We start from the raw sequence: 18512 nt of genomic DNA, 5'->3' as shown, positions 1-18512 counted from the left end.
TATATTGAAACCCCAGTATATATATTGAAACCCCAGTATATATTGAAACCCCAGTATATATTGAAACCCCAGTATATATTGAAACCCCAGTATATATTGAAACCCCAGTATATATTGAAACCCCAGTATATATTGAAACCCCAGTATATATTGAAACCCCAGTATATATTGAAACCCCAGTATATATTGAAACCCCAGTATATATATTGAAACCCAGTATATATTGAAACCCCAGTATATATTGAAACCCCAGTATATATTGAAACCCCAGTATATATATTGAAACCCCAGTATATATTGAAACCCCAGTATATATATTGAAACCCCAGTATATATATTGAAACCCCAGTATATATTGAAACCCCAGTATATGTTGAAACCCCAGTATATATATTGAAACCCCAGTATATATATTGAAACCCCAGTATATATTGAAACCCCAGTATATATTGAAACCCAGTATATATGTTGAAACCCCAGGATATATTGAAACCCCAGGATATATTGAAACCCCAGTATATATTGAAACCCCAGTATATGTTGAAACCCCAGTATATGTTGAAACCCCAGTATATATATTGAAACCCCAGTATATATTGAAACCCCAGTATATGTTGAAACCCCAGTATATGTTGAAACCCCAGTATATGTTGAAACCCCAGTATGAAACCCAGTATATACAGTGAATAAGGAGTTACCTTTGGCGGTAGAGGTGGTGGGATTCCATGCTTCAGGGTCGACCTAGAATTGGAGAAGACCAGACAGACAGTCAGTCAGGCAGGGTGTGTGTGTGTGTGTGTGTGTGTGTGTGTGTGTGTGTGTGTGTGTGTGTGTGTGTGTGTGTGTGTGGCACTTACAGCTCCACGTCTTCGAAGGCGTCCTCCAGATGGGCCATATGTCCCCTGGGGGAAGACAGAGAGAATGACAGAGAACAGGGAGGTCAGGGCTGGGGGGGAACAGGGAGGTCAGGGCTGGGGAGGAACAGGGAGGTCAGGGCTGGGGAGGAACAGGGAGGTCAGGGCTGGGAGGAACAGGGAGGTCAGAGAGGGGAGGAACAGGGAGGTCAGAGAGGGGTGGAACAGGGAGGTCAGAGAGGGGAGGAACACGGAGGTCAGGGCTGGGAGGAACAGGGAGGTCAGGGCTGGGGAGGAACAGGGAGGTCAGGGCTGGGGGGAACAGGGAGGTCAGGGCTGGGGGGAACAGGGAGGTCAGGGCTGGGGGGAACAGGGAGGTCAGGGCTGGGGGGAACAGGGAGGTCAGGGCTGGGGGGAACAGGGAGGTCAGGGCTGGGGGGAACAGGGAGGTCAGGGCTGGGGGGAACAGGGAGGTCAGGGCTGGGGGGAACAGGGAGGTCAGGGCTGGGGGGAACAGGGAGGTCAGGGCTGGGGGGAACAGGGAGGTCAGGGCTGGGGGGGAACAGGGAGGTCAGGGCTGGGGGGGAACAGGGAGGTCAGGGCTGGGGGGGAACAGGGAGGTCAGGGCTGGGGGGGAACAGGGAGGTCAGAGAGGGGAGGAACAGGGAGGTCAGGGCTGGGGGGGAACAGGGAGGTCAGGGCTGGGGGGGAACAGGGAGGTCAGGGCTGGGGGGGAACAGGGAGGTCAGAGAGGGGAGGAACAGGGAGGTCAGGGCTGGGGGGGAACAGGGAGGTCAGGGCTGGGGGGGAACAGGGAGGTCAGGGCTGGGAGGAACAGGGAGGTCAGAGAGGGGAGGAACAGGGAGGTCAGGGCTGGGGGGAACAGGGAGGTCAGGGCTGGGAAGAACAGGGAGGTCAGAGAGGGGAGGAACAGGGAGGTCAGGGCTGGGGGGGAACAGGGAGGTCAGGGCTGGGGGGGAACAGGGAGGTCAGAGAGGGGAGGAACAGGGAGGTCAGAGAGGGGAGGAACAGGGAGGTCAGGGCTGGGGGGAACAGGGAGGTCAGGGCTGGGGGGAACAGGGAGGTCAGAGAGGGGAGGAACAGGGAGGTCAGGGCTGGGGGGGAACAGGGAGGTCAGGGCTGGGGGGGAACAGGGAGGTCAGAGAGGGGAGGAACAGGGAGGTCAGAGAGGGGAGGAACAGGGAGGTCAGGGCTGGGGGGGAACAGGGAGGTCAGGGCTGGGGGGGAACAGGGAGGTCAGGGCTGGGGGGGAACAGGGAGGTCAGGGCTGGGGGGGAACAGGGAGGTCAGGGCTGGGGGGGAACAGGGAGGTCAGGGCTGGGGGGGAACAGGGAGGTCAGGGCTGGGGGGGAACAGGGAGGTCAGGGCTGGGGGGGAACAGGGAGGTCAGGGCTGGGGGGGAACAGGGAGGTCAGGGCTGGGAGGAACAGGGAGGTCAGGGCTGGGGGGGGAACAGGGAGGTCAGGGCTGGGGGGGAACAGGGAGGTCAGGGCTGGGGGGAACAGGGAGGTCAGGGCTGGGGGGGAACAGGGAGGTCAGGGCTGGGGGGGAACAGGGAGGTCAGGGCTGGGGGGGAACAGGGAGGTCAGGGCTGGGGGGAGAACAGGGAGGTCAGAGAGGGGAGGAACAGGGAGGTCAGGGCTGGGGGGGGGGGGGGGGGGGGGGGGTGTAATGTTACCACCAGAGTTGAGTTGTGGTCAATTCCATTTCAATTCAGAAAGTAAACCACATTCCAAATCTACAAGCATTGAAGAGAATTGGGATGTCAGTGTACTTCCTGAACTGACTGGAATTGAGCCCAACCCTGGTTTCCATGATGATGCTTATGAAGTAAATGACTCGTTCCTCAGAGAGAATAAGAGCCTGAGGCTTTATTTACATATGTTGCGCATGTACAAAAAATATACCCCAAAACAGAAAAGTTGGCATTTATAAAAAAATGTAACTGGACGTGAGAATGTGCTTAGCTTTCCTCAAACTTTAGACCATGCATACGCACCGTTTGTAGTGGTTGAAGCATTGCAGCAGAAAGTAGACTAGTATTTTATGCAATTAGGTATATGACAAGCTAATTCATAAAAACAAAACAGGTAAATACAACAAGATACCATCATTTATTATTTATTTTTATCTTTATTTTGATAGGGAAGGACGCTGAGGCCAGGGTCTCTTTACAATTTGTCGTTAGTGATTATTTATATTATTTTTAAATCTTTGCATTCTGAACTAGTTAGATATAGGCATCTGTTTCTATTTATTTCCATCTATTTCCCCATTTCAATTCCATGATCATTGAAGAATAAATTCATCTCTTCGGATAGATTCATACTGGTGCAGTAGCCTGTAGTAGCCTGTAGTAGCCTGTAGGCATAGAACGTGCCATTGCTCATTTAATTGGACCCACTTTACAGTAGTAAATAGATAAAACTACTTCAAGTATTTTTGCTTTATGCGAACGTCTCAAGTAAACAATATTTAAATTTAGAAATATAATACCTACTTTCACAACGATTGCAGAATAAATACCTCATCTTTTCTGGCTATGATGGATTCATATTTCCCAAGAAGCGTTAGCCTACTACAATTTACCATGCGCATCTCATTTAAACTGGGTCTATTAGATAGGGCACTAGTTCAAGTATTTTGCGACTCTGAAACACAGTAGAACTTAACAGATGAACAGACAGTTGATCTTGTATGTAGGCTACCACTGTAACTAGTTTTACATCCTGTTGGTTCTAAGTGTGTAGGCTACCACTGTAACTAGTTTAACATCCTGTTGGTTCTAAGTGTGTAGGCTACCACTGTAACTAGTTTTACATCCTGTTGGTTCTAAGTGTGTAGGCTACCACTGTAACTAGTTTAACATCCTGTTGGTTCTAAGTGTGTAGGCTACCACTGTAACTAGTTTTACATCCTGTTGGTTCTAAGTGTGTAGGCTACCACTGTAACTAGTTTACTTCCTGTTGGTTCTAAGTGTGTAGGCTACCACTGTAACTAGTTTAACATCCTGTTGGTTCTAAGTGTGTAGGCTACCACTGTAACTAGTTTTACATCCTGTTGGTTCTAAGTGTGTAGGCTACCACTGTAACTAGTTAACATCCTGTTGGGTCTAAGTGTGTAGGCTACCACTGTAACTAGTTTAACATCCTGTTGGTTCTAAGTGTGTAGGCTACCACTGTAACTAGTTTAACATCCTGTTGGTTCTAAGTGTGTAGGCTACCACTGTAACTAGTTTAACATCCTGTTGGTTCTAAGTGTGTAGGCTACCACTGTAACTAGTTTAACATCCTGTTGGGTCTAAGTGTGTAGGCTACCACTGTAACTAGTTTAACATCCTGTTGGTTCTAAGTGTGTAGGCTACCACTGTAACTAGTTTAACATCTTGTTGGGTCTAAGTGTGTAGGCTACCACTGTAACTAGTTTAACATCCTGTTGGTTCTAAGTGTGTAGGCTACCACTGTAACTAGTTTAACATCCTGTTGGGTCTAAGTGTGTAGGCTACCACTGTAACTAGTTTAACATCTTGTTGGGTCTAAGTGTGTAGGCTACCACTGTAACTAGTTTAACATCCTGTTGGTTCTAAGTGTGTAGGCTACCACTGTAACTAGTTTAACATCCTGTTGGGTCTAAGTGTGTAGGCTACCACTGTAACTAGTTTAACATCCTGTTGGGTCTAAGTGTGTAGGCTACCACTTTAACTAGTTTACATTATGTTGGGTCTAAGTGTGTAGGCTACCACTGTAACTAGTTTAACATCCTGTTGGTTCTAAGTGTGTAGGCTACCACTGTAACTAGTTTAACATCCTGTTGGCTCTAAGTGTGTAGGCTACCACTGTAACTAGTTTAACATCCTGTTGGTTCTAAGTGTGTAGGCTACCACTGTAACTAGTTTAACATCCTGTTGGGTCTAAGTGTGTAGGCTACCACTGTAACTAGTTTAACATCCTGTTGGGTCTAAGTGTGTAGGCTACCACTGTAACTAGTTTAACATCCTGTTGGTTCTAAGTGTGTAGGCTACCACTGTAACTAGTTTTACATCCTGTTGGGTCTAAGTGTGTAGGCTGCCACTGTAACTAGTTTAACATCTTGTTGGTTCTAAGTGTGTAGGCTACCACTGTAACTAGTTTAACATCCTGTTGGTTCTAAGTGTGTAGGCTACCACTGTAACTAGTTTAACATCCTGTTGGTTCTAAGTGTGTAGGCAACCACTGTAACTAGTTTAACATCCTGTTGGTTCTAAGTGTGTAGGCTACCACTGTAACTAGTTTAACATCCTGTTGGTTCTAAGTGTGTAGGCTACCACTGTAACTAGTTTAACATCTTGTTGGGTCTAAGTGTGTAGGCTACCACTGTAACTAGTTTAACATCCTGTTGGTTCTAAGTGTGTAGGCTACCACTGTAACTAGTTTAACATCCTGTTGGGTCTAAGTGTGTAGGCTACCACTGTAACTAGTTTAACATCTTGTTGGGTCTAAGTGTGTAGGCTACCACTGTAACTAGTTTAACATCCTGTTGGTTCTAAGTGTGTAGGCTACCACTGTAACTAGTTTAACATCCTGTTGGTTCTAAGTGTGTAGGCTACCACTGTAACTAGTTTAACATCCTGTTGGGTCTAAGTGTGTAGGCTACCACTGTAACTAGTTTAACATCTTGTTGGGTCTAAGTGTGTAGGCTACCACTGTAACTAGTTTAACATCCTGTTGGTTCTAAGTGTGTAGGCTACCACTGTAACTAGTTTAACATCCTGTTGGGTCTAAGTGTGTAGGCTACCACTGTAACTAGTTTAAAATCCTGTTGGGTCTAAGTGTGTAGGCTACCACTTTAACTAGTTTACATTATGTTGGGTCTAAGTGTGTAGGCTACCACTGTAACTAGTTTAACATCCTGTTGGTTCTAAGTGTGTAGGCTACCACTGTAACTAGTTTAACATCCTGTTGGCTCTAAGTGTGTAGGCTACCACTGTAACTAGTTTAACATCCTGTTGGTTCTAAGTGTGTAGGCTACCACTGTAACTAGTTTAACATCCTGTTGGGTCTAAGTGTGTAGGCTACCACTGTAACTAGTTTAACATCCTGTTGGGTCTAAGTGTGTAGGCTACCACTTTAACTAGTTTACATTATGTTGGGTCTAAGTGTGTAGGCTACCACTGTAACTAGTTTTACATCCTGTTGGTTCTAAGTGTGTAGGCTACCACTGTAACTAGTTTAACATCTTGTTGGGTCTAAGTGTGTAGGCTACCACTGTAACTAGTTTAACATCCTGTTGGTTCTAAGTGTGTAGGCTACCACTGTAACTAGTTTAACATCCTGTTGGGTCTAAGTGTGTAGGCTACCACTGTAACTAGTTTAACATCTTGTTGGGTCTAAGTGTGTAGGCTACCACTGTAACTAGTTTAACATCCTGTTGGTTCTAAGTGTGTAGGCTACCACTGTAACTAGTTTAACATCCTGTTGGGTCTAAGTGTGTAGGCTACCACTGTAACTAGTTTAACATCCTGTTGGGTCTAAGTGTGTAGGCTACCACTTTAACTAGTTTACATTATGTTGGGTCTAAGTGTGTAGGCTACCACTGTAACTAGTTTAACATCCTGTTGGTTCTAAGTGTGTAGGCTACCACTGTAACTAGTTTAACATCCTGTTGGCTCTAAGTGTGTAGGCTACCACTGTAACTAGTTTAACATCCTGTTGGTTCTAAGTGTGTAGGCTACCACTGTAACTAGTTTAACATCCTGTTGGGTCTAAGTGTGTAGGCTACCACTGTAACTAGTTTAACATCCTGTTGGGTCTAAGTGTGTAGGCTACCACTTTAACTAGTTTACATTATGTTGGGTCTAAGTGTGTAGGCTACCACTGTAACTAGTTTTACATCCTGTTGGTTCTAAGTGTGTAGGCTACCACTGTAACTAGTTTACATTATGTTGGTTCTAAGTGTGTAGGCTACCACTGTAACTAGTTTAACATCCTGTTGGTTCTAAGTGTGTAGGCTACCACTGTAACTAGTTTAACATCCTGTTGGTTCTAAGTGTGTAGGCTACCACTGTAACTAGTTTAACATCCTGTTGGTTCTAAGTGTGTAGGCTACCACTGTAACTAGTTTAACATCCTGTTGGTTCTAAGTGTGTAGGCTACCACTGTAACTAGTTTTACATCCTGTTGGTTCTAAGTGTGTAGGCTACCACTGTAACTAGTTTTACATCCTGTTGGTTCTAAGTGTGTAGGCTACCACTGTAACTAGTTAACATCCTGTTGGGTCTAAGTGTGTAGGCTACCACTGTAACTAGTTTAACATCCTGTTGGTTCTAAGTGTGTAGGCTACCACTGTAACTAGTTTAACATCCTGTTGGTTCTAAGTGTGTAGGCTACCACTGTAACTAGTTTAACATCCTGTTGGGTCTAAGTGTGTAGGCTACCACTGTAACTAGTTTAACATCCTGTTGGGTCTAAGTGTGTAGGCTACCACTGTAACTAGTTTAACATCCTGTTGGGTCTAAGTGTGTAGGCTACCACTGTAACTAGTTTAACATCCTGTTGGGTCTAAGTGTGTAGGCTACCACTTTAACTAGTTTACATTATGTTGGGTCTAAGTGTGTAGGCTACCACTGTAACTAGTTTAACATCCTGTTGGTTCTAAGTGTGTAGGCTACCACTGTAACTAGTTTAACATCCTGTTGGCTCTAAGTGTGTAGGCTACCACTGTAACTAGTTTAACATCCTGTTGGTTCTAAGTGTGTAGGCTACCACTGTAACTAGTTTAACATCCTGTTGGGTCTAAGTGTGTAGGCTACCACTGTAACTAGTTTAACATCCTGTTGGGTCTAAGTGTGTAGGCTACCACTTTAACTAGTTTACATTATGTTGGGTCTAAGTGTGTAGGCTACCACTGTAACTAGTTTTACATCCTGTTGGTTCTAAGTGTGTAGGCTACCACTGTAACTAGTTTACATTATGTTGGTTCTAAGTGTGTAGGCTACCACTGTAACTAGTTTAACATCCTGTTGGTTCTAAGTGTGTAGGCTACCACTGTAACTAGTTTAACATCGTGTTGGGTCTAAGTGTGTAGGCTACCACTGTAACTAGTTTAACATCCTGTTGGGTCTAAGTGTGTAGGCTACCACTGTAACTAGTTTAACATCCTGTTGGGTCTAAGTGTGTAGGCTACCACTGTAACTAGTTTAACATCCTGTTGGGTCTAAGTGTGTAGGCTACCACTGTAACTAGTTTTACATCCTGTTGGTTCTAAGTGTGTAGGCTACCACTGTAACTAGTTTTACATCCTGTTGGTTCTAAGTGTGTAGGCTACCACTGTAACTAGTTAACATCCTGTTGGGTCTAAGTGTGTAGGCTACCACTGTAACTAGTTTAACATCCTGTTGGTTCTAAGTGTGTAGGCTACCACTAACTAGTTTACATTATGTTGGTTCTAAGTGTGTAGGCTACCACTGTAACTAGTTTAACATCCTGTTGGGTCTAAGTGTGTAGGCTACCACTTTAACTAGTTTAACATCCTGTTGGTTCTAAGTGTGTAGGCTACCACTGTAACTAGTTTAACATCCTGTTGGTTCTAAGTGTGTAGGCTACCACTGTAACTAGTTTAACATCCTGTTGGTTCTAAGTGTGTAGGCTACCACTGTAACTAGTTTAACATCCTGTTGGTTCTAAGTGTGTAGGCTACCACTGTAACTAGTTTAACATCCTGTTGGTTCTAAGTGTGTAGGCTACCACTGTAACTAGTTTAACATCCTGTTGGTTCTAAGTGTGTAGGCTACCACTGTAACTAGTTTAACATCCTGTTGGGTCTAAGTGTGTAGGCTACCACTTTAACTAGTTTACATTATGTTGGGTCTAAGTGTGTAGGCTACCACTGTAACTAGTTTAACATCCTGTTGGGTCTAAGTGTGTAGGCTACCACTGTAACTAGTTTTACATCCTGTTGGTTCTAAGTGTGTAGGCTACCACTGTAACTAGTTAACATCCTGTTGGGTCTAAGTGTGTAGGCTACCACTGTAACTAGTTTAACATCCTGTTGGTTCTAAGTGTGTAGGCTACCACTGTAACTAGTTTAACATCCTGTTGGTTCTAAGTGTGTAGGCTACCACTGTAACTAGTTTAACATCCTGTTGGGTCTAAGTGTGTAGGCTACCACTGTAACTAGTTTAACATCCTGTTGGTTCTAAGTGTGTAGGCTACCACTGTAACTAGTTTAACATCCTGTTGGTTCTAAGTGTGTAGGCTACCACTGTAACTAGTTTAACATCCTGTTGGTTCTAAGTGTGTAGGCTACCACTGTAACTAGTTCAACATCTTGTTGGGTCTAAGTGTGTAGGCTACCACTGTAACTAGTTTAACATCCTGTTGGCTCTAAGTGTGTAGGCTACCACTGTAACTAGTTTAACATCCTGTTGGTTCTAAGTGTGTAGGCTACCACTGTAACTAGTTTAACATCCTGTTGGGTCTAAGTGTGTAGGCTACCACTGTAACTAGTTTAACATCCTGTTGGGTCTAAGTGTGTAGGCTACCACTTTAACTAGTTTACATTATGTTGGGTCTAAGTGTGTAGGCTACCACTGTAACTAGTTTTACATCCTGTTGGTTCTAAGTGTGTAGGCTACCACTGTAACTAGTTTACATTATGTTGGTTCTAAGTGTGTAGGCTACCACTGTAACTAGTTTAACATCCTGTTGGGTCTAAGTGTGTAGGCTACCACTGTAACTAGTTTTACATCCTGTTGGTTCTAAGTGTGTAGGCTACCACTGTAACTAGTTTTACATCCTGTTGGTTCTAAGTGTGTAGGCTACCACTGTAACTAGTTAACATCCTGTTGGGTCTAAGTGTGTAGGCTACCACTGTAACTAGTTTAACATCCTGTTGGTTCTAAGTGTGTAGGCTACCACTAACTAGTTTACATTATGTTGGTTCTAAGTGTGTAGGCTACCACTGTAACTAGTTTAACATCCTGTTGGGTCTAAGTGTGTAGGCTACCACTTTAACTAGTTTAACATCCTGTTGGTTCTAAGTGTGTAGGCTACCACTGTAACTAGTTTAACATCCTGTTGGTTCTAAGTGTGTAGGCTACCACTGTAACTAGTTTAACATCCTGTTGGTTCTAAGTGTGTAGGCTACCACTGTAACTAGTTTAACATCCTGTTGGTTCTAAGTGTGTAGGCTACCACTGTAACTAGTTTAACATCCTGTTGGTTCTAAGTGTGTAGGCTACCACTGTAACTAGTTTAACATCCTGTTGGGTCTAAGTGTGTAGGCTACCACTTTAACTAGTTTACATTATGTTGGGTCTAAGTGTGTAGGCTACCACTGTAACTAGTTTAACATCCTGTTGGGTCTAAGTGTGTAGGCTACCACTGTAACTAGTTTTACATCCTGTTGGTTCTAAGTGTGTAGGCTACCACTGTAACTAGTTAACATCCTGTTGGGTCTAAGTGTGTAGGCTACCACTGTAACTAGTTTAACATCCTGTTGGTTCTAAGTGTGTAGGCTACCACTGTAACTAGTTTAACATCCTGTTGGTTCTAAGTGTGTAGGCTACCACTGTAACTAGTTTAACATCCTGTTGGGTCTAAGTGTGTAGGCTACCACTGTAACTAGTTTAACATCCTGTTGGTTCTAAGTGTGTAGGCTACCACTGTAACTAGTTTAACATCCTGTTGGTTCTAAGTGTGTAGGCTACCACTGTAACTAGTTCAACATCTTGTTGGGTCTAAGTGTGTAGGCTACCACTGTAACTAGTTTACATTATGTTGGGTCTAAGTGTGTAGGCTACCACTGTAACTAGTTTAACATCCTGTTGGTTCTAAGTGTGTAGGCTACCACTAACTAGTTTACATTATGTTGGTTCTAAGTGTGTAGGCTACCACTGTAACTAGTTTAACATCCTGTTGGTTCTAAGTGTGTAGGCTACCACTGTAACTAGTTTAACATCCTGTTGGTTCTAAGTGTGTAGGCTACCACTGTAACTAGTTTAACATCCTGTTGGTTCTAAGTGTGTAGGCTACCACTGTAACTAGTTTAACATCCTGTTGGTTCTAAGTGTGTAGGCTACCACTGTAACTAGTTTAACATCCTGTTGGGTCTAAGTGTGTAGGCTACCACTTTAACTAGTTTACATTATGTTGGGTCTAAGTGTGTAGGCTACCACTGTAACTAGTTTAACATCCTGTTGGGTCTAAGTGTGTAGGCTACCACTGTAACTAGTTTTACATCCTGTTGGTTCTAAGTGTGTAGGCTACCACTGTAACTAGTTAACATCCTGTTGGGTCTAAGTGTGTAGGCTACCACTGTAACTAGTTTAACATCCTGTTGGTTCTAAGTGTGTAGGCTACCACTGTAACTAGTTTAACATCCTGTTGGTTCTAAGTGTGTAGGCTACCACTGTAACTAGTTTAACATCCTGTTGGGTCTAAGTGTGTAGGCTACCACTGTAACTAGTTTAACATCCTGTTGGTTCTAAGTGTGTAGGCTACCACTGTAACTAGTTTAACATCCTGTTGGTTCTAAGTGTGTAGGCTACCACTGTAACTAGTTTAACATCCTGTTGGGTCTAAGTGTGTAGGCTACCACTGTAACTAGTTTAACATCCTGTTGGTTCTAAGTGTGTAGGCTACCACTGTAACTAGTTTAACATCCTGTTGGTTCTAAGTGTGTAGGCTACCACTGTAACTAGTTTAACATCTTGTTGGTTCTAAGTGTGTAGGCTACCACTGTAACTAGTTTAACATCTTGTTGGTTCTAAGTGTGTAGGCTACCACTGTAACTAGTTTAACATCCAGTTGGTTCTAAGTGTGTAGGCTACCACTGTAACTAGTTTACTTCCTGTTGGTTCTAAGTGTGTAGGCTACCACTGTAACTAGTTTAACATCCTGTTGGTTCTAAGTGTGTAGGCTACCATTGTAACTAATTTAACATCCTGTTGGTTCTAAGTGTGTAGGCTACCACTGTAACTAGTTTAACATCTTGTTGGGTCTAAGTGTGTAGGCTACCACTGTAACTAGTTTAACATCCAGTTGGTTCTAAGTGTGTAGGCTACCACTGTAACTAGTTTACTTCCTGTTGGTTCTAAGTGTGTAGGCTACCACTGTAACTAGTTTAACATCCTGTTGGTTCTAAGTGTGTAGGCTACCACTGTAACTAGTTTAACATCCTGTTGGTTCTAAGTGTGTAGGCTACCACTGTAACTAGTTTAACATCCTGTTGGTTCTAAGTGTGTAGGCTACCACTGTAACTAGTTTAACATCCTGTTGGTTCTAAGTGTGTAGGCTACCACTGTAACTAGTTTAACATCCTGTTGGTTCTAAGTGTGTAGGCTACCACTGTAACTAGTTTTACATCCTGTTGGTTCTAAGTGTGTAGGCTACCATTGTAACTAATTTAACATTCTGTTTCAGAACTCATGGGCGGTGCTGCATATTTAGATTGGTGAAAAAGTTACCAAAAACATTGTTGAATTGAAACGATTGGGTTTACAGGTCCACAACAGCCTGGTGGGTTTTACAGCTACGTTAGAGCACGGCGGGGCATCAGGATGGGTATGAACGGAGCAGGGTGGCACACAGCCAGGCCGCAGCACATCGGCTGCCTTTAACCCCATCGGCCAGACTGCCATCACAACAGCGAGTGGAGTGGAGTGGGTCAATGGCATCCTACAACAGGACACTCAAGTTGCCTCCCCCATTAGCACCCTTTTTCCCTATGTAGTGCACTACTTTTGACCGGGGCTTATTGGGTTCATACTGACTCTGGTCAAAAGTAGGGCACTAAATAGGGAATAGAGTGCCATTGAGGAAAACATACACAGGGGTGTTGTTAGTGTTACCGTTGGAACAACTCGTCCTCAACGCTTTTCAGAAGGCTCCTTCGGATGGACAGGCGAAGAAGAGAGCAACAGAGAGAAAGGACAGGAGAAGAAGAGAGCAACGGAGAGGAAGGACAGGCGAAGAAGAGAGCAACAGAGAGAAAGGACAGGAGAAGAAGAGAGCAACGGAGAGGAAGGACAGGAGAAGAAGAGAGCAACGGAGAGAAAGGACAGGAGAAGAAGAGAGCAACAGAGGAAGGACAGGAGAAGAAGAGAGCAACAGAGAGGAAGGACAGGAGGAGAAGAGAGCAACGGAGAGGAAGGAAGGAGAAGAAGAGAGCAACAGAGAGGAAGGACAGGAGAAGAAGAGAGCAACGGAGAGGAAGGACAGGAGAAGAAGAGAGCAACAGAGAGGAAGGACAGGAGGAGAAGAGAGCAACGGAGAGGAAGGAAGGAGAAGAAGAGAGCAACAGAGAGGAAGGACAGGAGAAGAAGAGAGCAACGGAGAGGAAGGACAGGAGAAGAAGAGAGCAACAGAGAGGAAGGACAGGAGGAGAAGAGAGCAACGGAGAGGAAGGAAGGAGAAGAAGAGAGCAACAGAGAGGAAGGACAGGAGAAGAGAGCAACGGAGAGGAAGGACAGGAGAAGAAGAGAGCAACGGAGAGGAAGGACAGGAGAAGAAGAGAGCAACGGAGAGGAAGGACAGGAGAAGAAGAGAGCAACAGAGAGAAAGGACAGGAGAAGAAGAGAGCAACAGAGAGAAAGGACAGGAGAAGAAGAGAGCAACAGAGAGGAAGGACAGGAGAAGAAGAGAGCAACGGAGAGGAAGGACAGGAGAAGAAGAGAGCAACAGAGGAAGGACAGGAGAAGAAGAGAGCAACAGAGAGGAAGGACAGGAGGAGAAGAGAGCAACGGAGAGGAAGGAAGGAGAAGAAGAGAGCAACAGAGAGGAAGGACAGGAGAAGAAGAGAGCAACGGAGAGGAAGGACAGGAGAAGAAGAGAGCAACAGAGAGGAAGGACAGGAGGAGAAGAGAGCAACGGAGAGGAAGGAAGGAGAAGAAGAGAGCAACAGAGGAAGGACAGGAGAAGAAGAGAGCAACGGAGAGGAAGGACAGGAGAAGAAGAGAGCAACAGAGAGGAAGGACAGGAGGAGAAGAGAGCAACGGAGAGGAAGGAAGGAGAAGAAGAGAGCAACAGAGAGGAAGGACAGGAGAAGAGAGCAACGGAGAGGAAGGACAGGAGAAGAAGAGAGCAACGGAGAGGAAGGACAGGAGAAGAAGAGAGCAACGGAGAGGAAGGACAGGAGAAGAAGAGAGCAACAGAGAGGAAGGACAGGAGGAGAAGAGAGCAACGGAGAGGAAGGAAGGAGAAGAAGAGAGCAACAGAGAGGAAGGACAGGAGGAGAAGAGCAACAGAGAGAAAGGACAGGAGAAGAGAGCAACGGAGAGGAAGGACAGGAGAAGAAGAGAGCAACGGAGAGAAAGGACAGGAGGAGAAGAGAGCAACGGAGAGGAAGGACAGGAGAAGAAGAGAGCAACGGAGAGGAAGGACAGGAGAAGAAGAGAGCAACGGAGAGGAAGGACAGGAGAAGAAGAGAGCAACAGAGAGGACAGGAGAAGAAGAGAGCAACGGAGAGGAAGGACAGGAGAAGAAGAGAGCAACGGAGAGGAAGGACAGGAGAAGAAGAGAGCAACGGAGAGGAAGGACAGGAGAAGAAGAGAGCAACGGAGAGGAAGGACAGGAGAAGAAGAGAGCAACGGAGAGGAAGGACAGGAGAAGAAGAGAGCAACGGAGAGGAAGGACAGGAGAAGAAGAGAGCAACGGAGAGGAAGGACAGGAGAAGAGAGCAACGGAGAGGAAGGACAGGAGAAGAAGAGAGCAACGGAGAGGAAGGACAGGAGAAGAGAGCAACGGAGAGGAAGGAAGGAGAAGAAGAGAGCAACGGAGAGGAAGGACAGGAGAAGAAGAGAGCAACGGAGAGGAAGGAAGGAGAAGAAGAGAGCAACGGAGAGGAAGGACAGGAGAAGAAGAGAGCAACGGAGAGGAAGGACAGGAGAAGAAGAGAGCAACAGAGAGGACAGGAGAAGAAGAGAGCAACGGAGAGGAAGGAAGGAGAAGAAGAGAGCAACGGAGAGGAAGGACAGGAGAAGAAGAGAGCAACAGAGAGGAAGGACAGGAGAAGAAGAGAGCAACAGAGAGGACAGGAGAAGAAGAGAGCAACGGAGAGGAAGGACAGGAGAAGAAGAGAGCAACAGAGAGGAAGGAAGGAGAAGAAGAAAACAAAAAGAAAACAAAAAGGACAGTCAAAGTACGTGGACGGACAAGAACCTTGCTCTTTCACAACTTGGTACAAACACGCCAGACTACAGGGAGACAGGTAGGCGTGTACGGTCAAAGGTCATGCTTTGAGAAGAGAACAGGGTAGCTAGCTCCACACAGACTAAGGTGAAATGGAAACAGGTCAGTCCAGGGGTGTCAAAACTTCACGGGAATGAATTTATCTAGTGTATATTTAGTCATTTATTTTCTATTTTGGATCCAATTAAGATCTAGACAACAAGGTGAGGGGGACTGATCAGTGACTTGTGGTCATAAAGCGTCTCAGTGTAGGAGTGCTGATCTAGGATCAGGTCCCTCGCTGTCCATATAACCTCATTATGATCTAGGATCAGGTCCCACGCTGTCCATATAACCTCATTATGATCTAGGATCAGGTCCCACGCTGTACATATAATATAACCTCATTATGATCTAGGATCAGGTCCCAAGCTGTACATATATGATCACGCTGTTCATTATGATCTAGGATCAGGTCCCTCGCTGTCCATATAACATCATTATGATCTAGGATCAGGTCCCTCGCTGTCCATATAACCTCATTATGATCTAGGATCAGGTCCCTCGCTGTCCATATAACCTCATTATGATCTAGGATCAGGTCCCTCGCTGTCCATATAACCTCATTATGATCTAGGATCAGGTCCCTCGCTGTCCATATAACCTCATTATGATCTAGGATCAGGTCCCTCGCTGTCCATATAACCTCATTATGATCTAGGATCAGGTCCCACGCTGTCCATATAACCTCATTATGATCTAGGATCAGGTCCCACGCTGTCCATATAACCTCATCATGATCTAGGATCAGGTCCCTCGCTGTCCATATAACCTCATTATGATCTAGGATCAGGTCCCTCGCTGTCCATATAACCTCATTATGATCTAGGATCAGGTCCCTCGCTGTCCATATAACCTCATTATGATCTAGGATCAGGTCCCTCGCTGTCCATATAACCTCATTATGATCTAGGATCAGGTCCCTCGCTGTCCATATAACCTCATTATGATCTAGGATCAGGTCCCACGCTGTCCATATAACCTCATTATGATCTAGGATCAGGTCCCACGCTGTCCATATAACCTCATCATGATCTAGGATCAGGTCCCTCGCTGTCCATATAACCTCATTATGATCTAGGATCAGGTCCCTCGCTGTCCATATAACCTCATTATGATCTAGGATCAGGTCCCTCGCTGTCCATATAACCTCATCATGATCTAGGATCAGGTCCCACGCTGTCCATATAACCTCATTCATTATGATCTAGGATCAGGTCCCTCGCTGTCCATTTAACCTCATTCATTATGATCTAAAGGGGAAAACTGGTCCTAGATGAGCACTCTTACTGTAAGAAGCTTTATGGGTACAGTCCCTGATCAAATACAAGGGAGAAGTAAAAACATGCAGCCCGCCCTTGACCTCTTGACCCTCCGTGGAATGATCCCTGTAGTGTGGGCTAGTCTCACAGCCAGGTGAAGCAGGTAGGTTTCACAAAATTATTCACACAAAACTCAGTAAAAGTTCAAAACCTACTTAATTAACACCTATAAAAAGACAAAACAGAGCAGAGTAGATGATTTACAGATGTATTGATTACTAAAATGTATTGATTACTAAAAGGTATTGATTACTAAAGGTATTGATTACTAAAAGGTATTGATTACTAAAAGGTATTGATTACTAAAAGGTATTGATTACTAAAGGTATTGATTACTAAAAGGTATTGATTACTAATGCCAGGGCTCTCGCGCTGTCCTGTGTACCCATGGTCTAATGGAGAGGAACCATCCCACTCTCTTAAAAGAATTGTTGCTGGGTGTGTAAAACCAGCCAAAATGTAATGAGTCCACATTAAAAAAATATATACATATTACCTCTTGTTTTGGTTTATCTAGCTTTATTTGACATATTTATAAGTGTGGAGGGAGACATTCCATTTTGTGTTAACCATGGTGGTATTCAGTAGTCGCATGGCAGACTCACATTGGACCAGACAAGACAGGAGACAGCCGCAGCCAGCTAAAAACTGAAGCCTGGAGCCATTTAACGGAGGCGTTCCCATGACGATGGTTACCACGGGGTTCTTACCTGGTCGTGATGCCTCCCTCTGCGAATGGGCTCCAGGGGGAGGGGAAGTCGCTCTGTTTAGTCACATCCTGGAAAGACCACGGCAATAACAAACAAGACAGTTAGTTCCATAACACCAGGGGCTGCGTAGAAAATGGCACCCTATAGAGCAGTGAACAACCTTCGACAAAGGCTCTTGTGTATAAAAAAAACTAAAACAACCTTACTGAAATGCTTACTGAAATGCTTACTTAAAAGCCCTTAACCAACAATGCAGTTATAAGATAAGTACAACATTTAAAACAATAACAGTAAGAAATCATTAACGAACAGCAGTAAAATAACAGTAGCGAGGGAATATACAGGGTATTACGGTACAGAGTCAATGTGGAGGCTATATACAGGGTATTACGGTACAGAGTCAATGTGGAGGCTATATACAGGGTATTACGGTACAGAGTCAATGTGGAGGCTATATACAGGGTGTTACGGTACAGAGTCAATGCAGGCTGAGTCTGAAATGGCACCCCATACACGCTAGTCAAAAGTACTTCCACTATAGAGGGAATAGGGGGCCATTTTGGATGCCCTCACATTCCTTTTATTTTGAGGGAATTTTACAAATCACTTCCTGACCAACGTTTGAGAGAAATACGGCTGATAAAACAGTACGGGAAAGAGAAGTAAAAATCACAAATAACCAATGAAATTGCTTATGTAATATTAAATATATTCACCATTTCAGTGTGAGCCTCCGTTTCCTTCCTCAGTGGAGGTTCAAACTTCACTTTATCAACTGTGGAGGAGAGAAGAAGGCTTTGAAGAAGTGGCATTGAGACATTACACACTCCGGTCAGTAGGGGGAGCCAGATCCCAACACTCACAACAAACCATACCAGTATCCTTAATGCATCAACACCGAGTAAATCCTTTAAGACACCGACTGATCTTAGACCAGTTTCGCATTTCTCCACATAATGGTTGAGGTTAGGTTGTGGTGAGGGGAAACTCATCCTAGATCTGCACATAGGGGAAACTTCAAACCAGAGCCATCAACACAAAGGGCAGACCAGGCTCTCTCCGTTAATTAGGATCTCACATTCAGGCACTATGTGAGTCCCAAAATGGCACCCGATAGAGAGGATCACTTTTAACCAAGGTTCTCTGGTAGAATAAAGATCAATTTCTGACATGCCTTGTTCGAATGCTTCCTTCCCTCCCTCCCACTGTGGCCCCTCCTGATGAGTTCAGATTTTTGTGGCCCCTACCCCCACTCTATATTATCAGAGCATCAGGCATTATCACCTGTAGCCCAACTGATGCAGCATAGTGGCTGTACATAAAGGGAAAGTGGTCATATCTAGTCAGTTGTACAACTGAATGCATTCAACTGAAATGCGTCTTCCGCTTTTAACCCAACAC

At 44.8% G+C, this 18512-nt stretch overlaps 1 protein-coding gene across 6 annotated transcripts in view; it reads right to left on the bottom strand.

Moving 5' to 3' along the window:
* The window catches only part of map4k5 (mitogen-activated protein kinase kinase kinase kinase 5), a 115013-nt gene that overhangs the window by 49644 nt on the left and 46857 nt on the right, over positions 1-18512 (bottom strand). For all 6 annotated transcript variants that reach the window (XM_036955314.1, XM_036955316.1, XM_036955315.1 and 3 more), the window contains exons 15-18: positions 17828-17886; positions 17112-17179; positions 858-902; positions 699-741 (exon numbers count right to left, since the gene is read on the bottom strand). In XM_036955314.1, the coding sequence (XP_036811209.1) occupies positions 699-741; positions 858-902; positions 17112-17179; positions 17828-17886 (215 nt within the window). The remainder of the gene's footprint in view (positions 1-698; positions 742-857; positions 903-17111; positions 17180-17827; positions 17887-18512) is intronic.

Source organism: Oncorhynchus mykiss, chromosome 19, assembly GCF_013265735.2.
Source record: "Oncorhynchus mykiss isolate Arlee chromosome 19, USDA_OmykA_1.1, whole genome shotgun sequence".
Lineage (NCBI taxonomy): Eukaryota > Metazoa > Chordata > Actinopteri > Salmoniformes > Salmonidae > Oncorhynchus > Oncorhynchus mykiss.
This window is presented reverse-complemented; position numbering and strand designations above follow the sequence as displayed.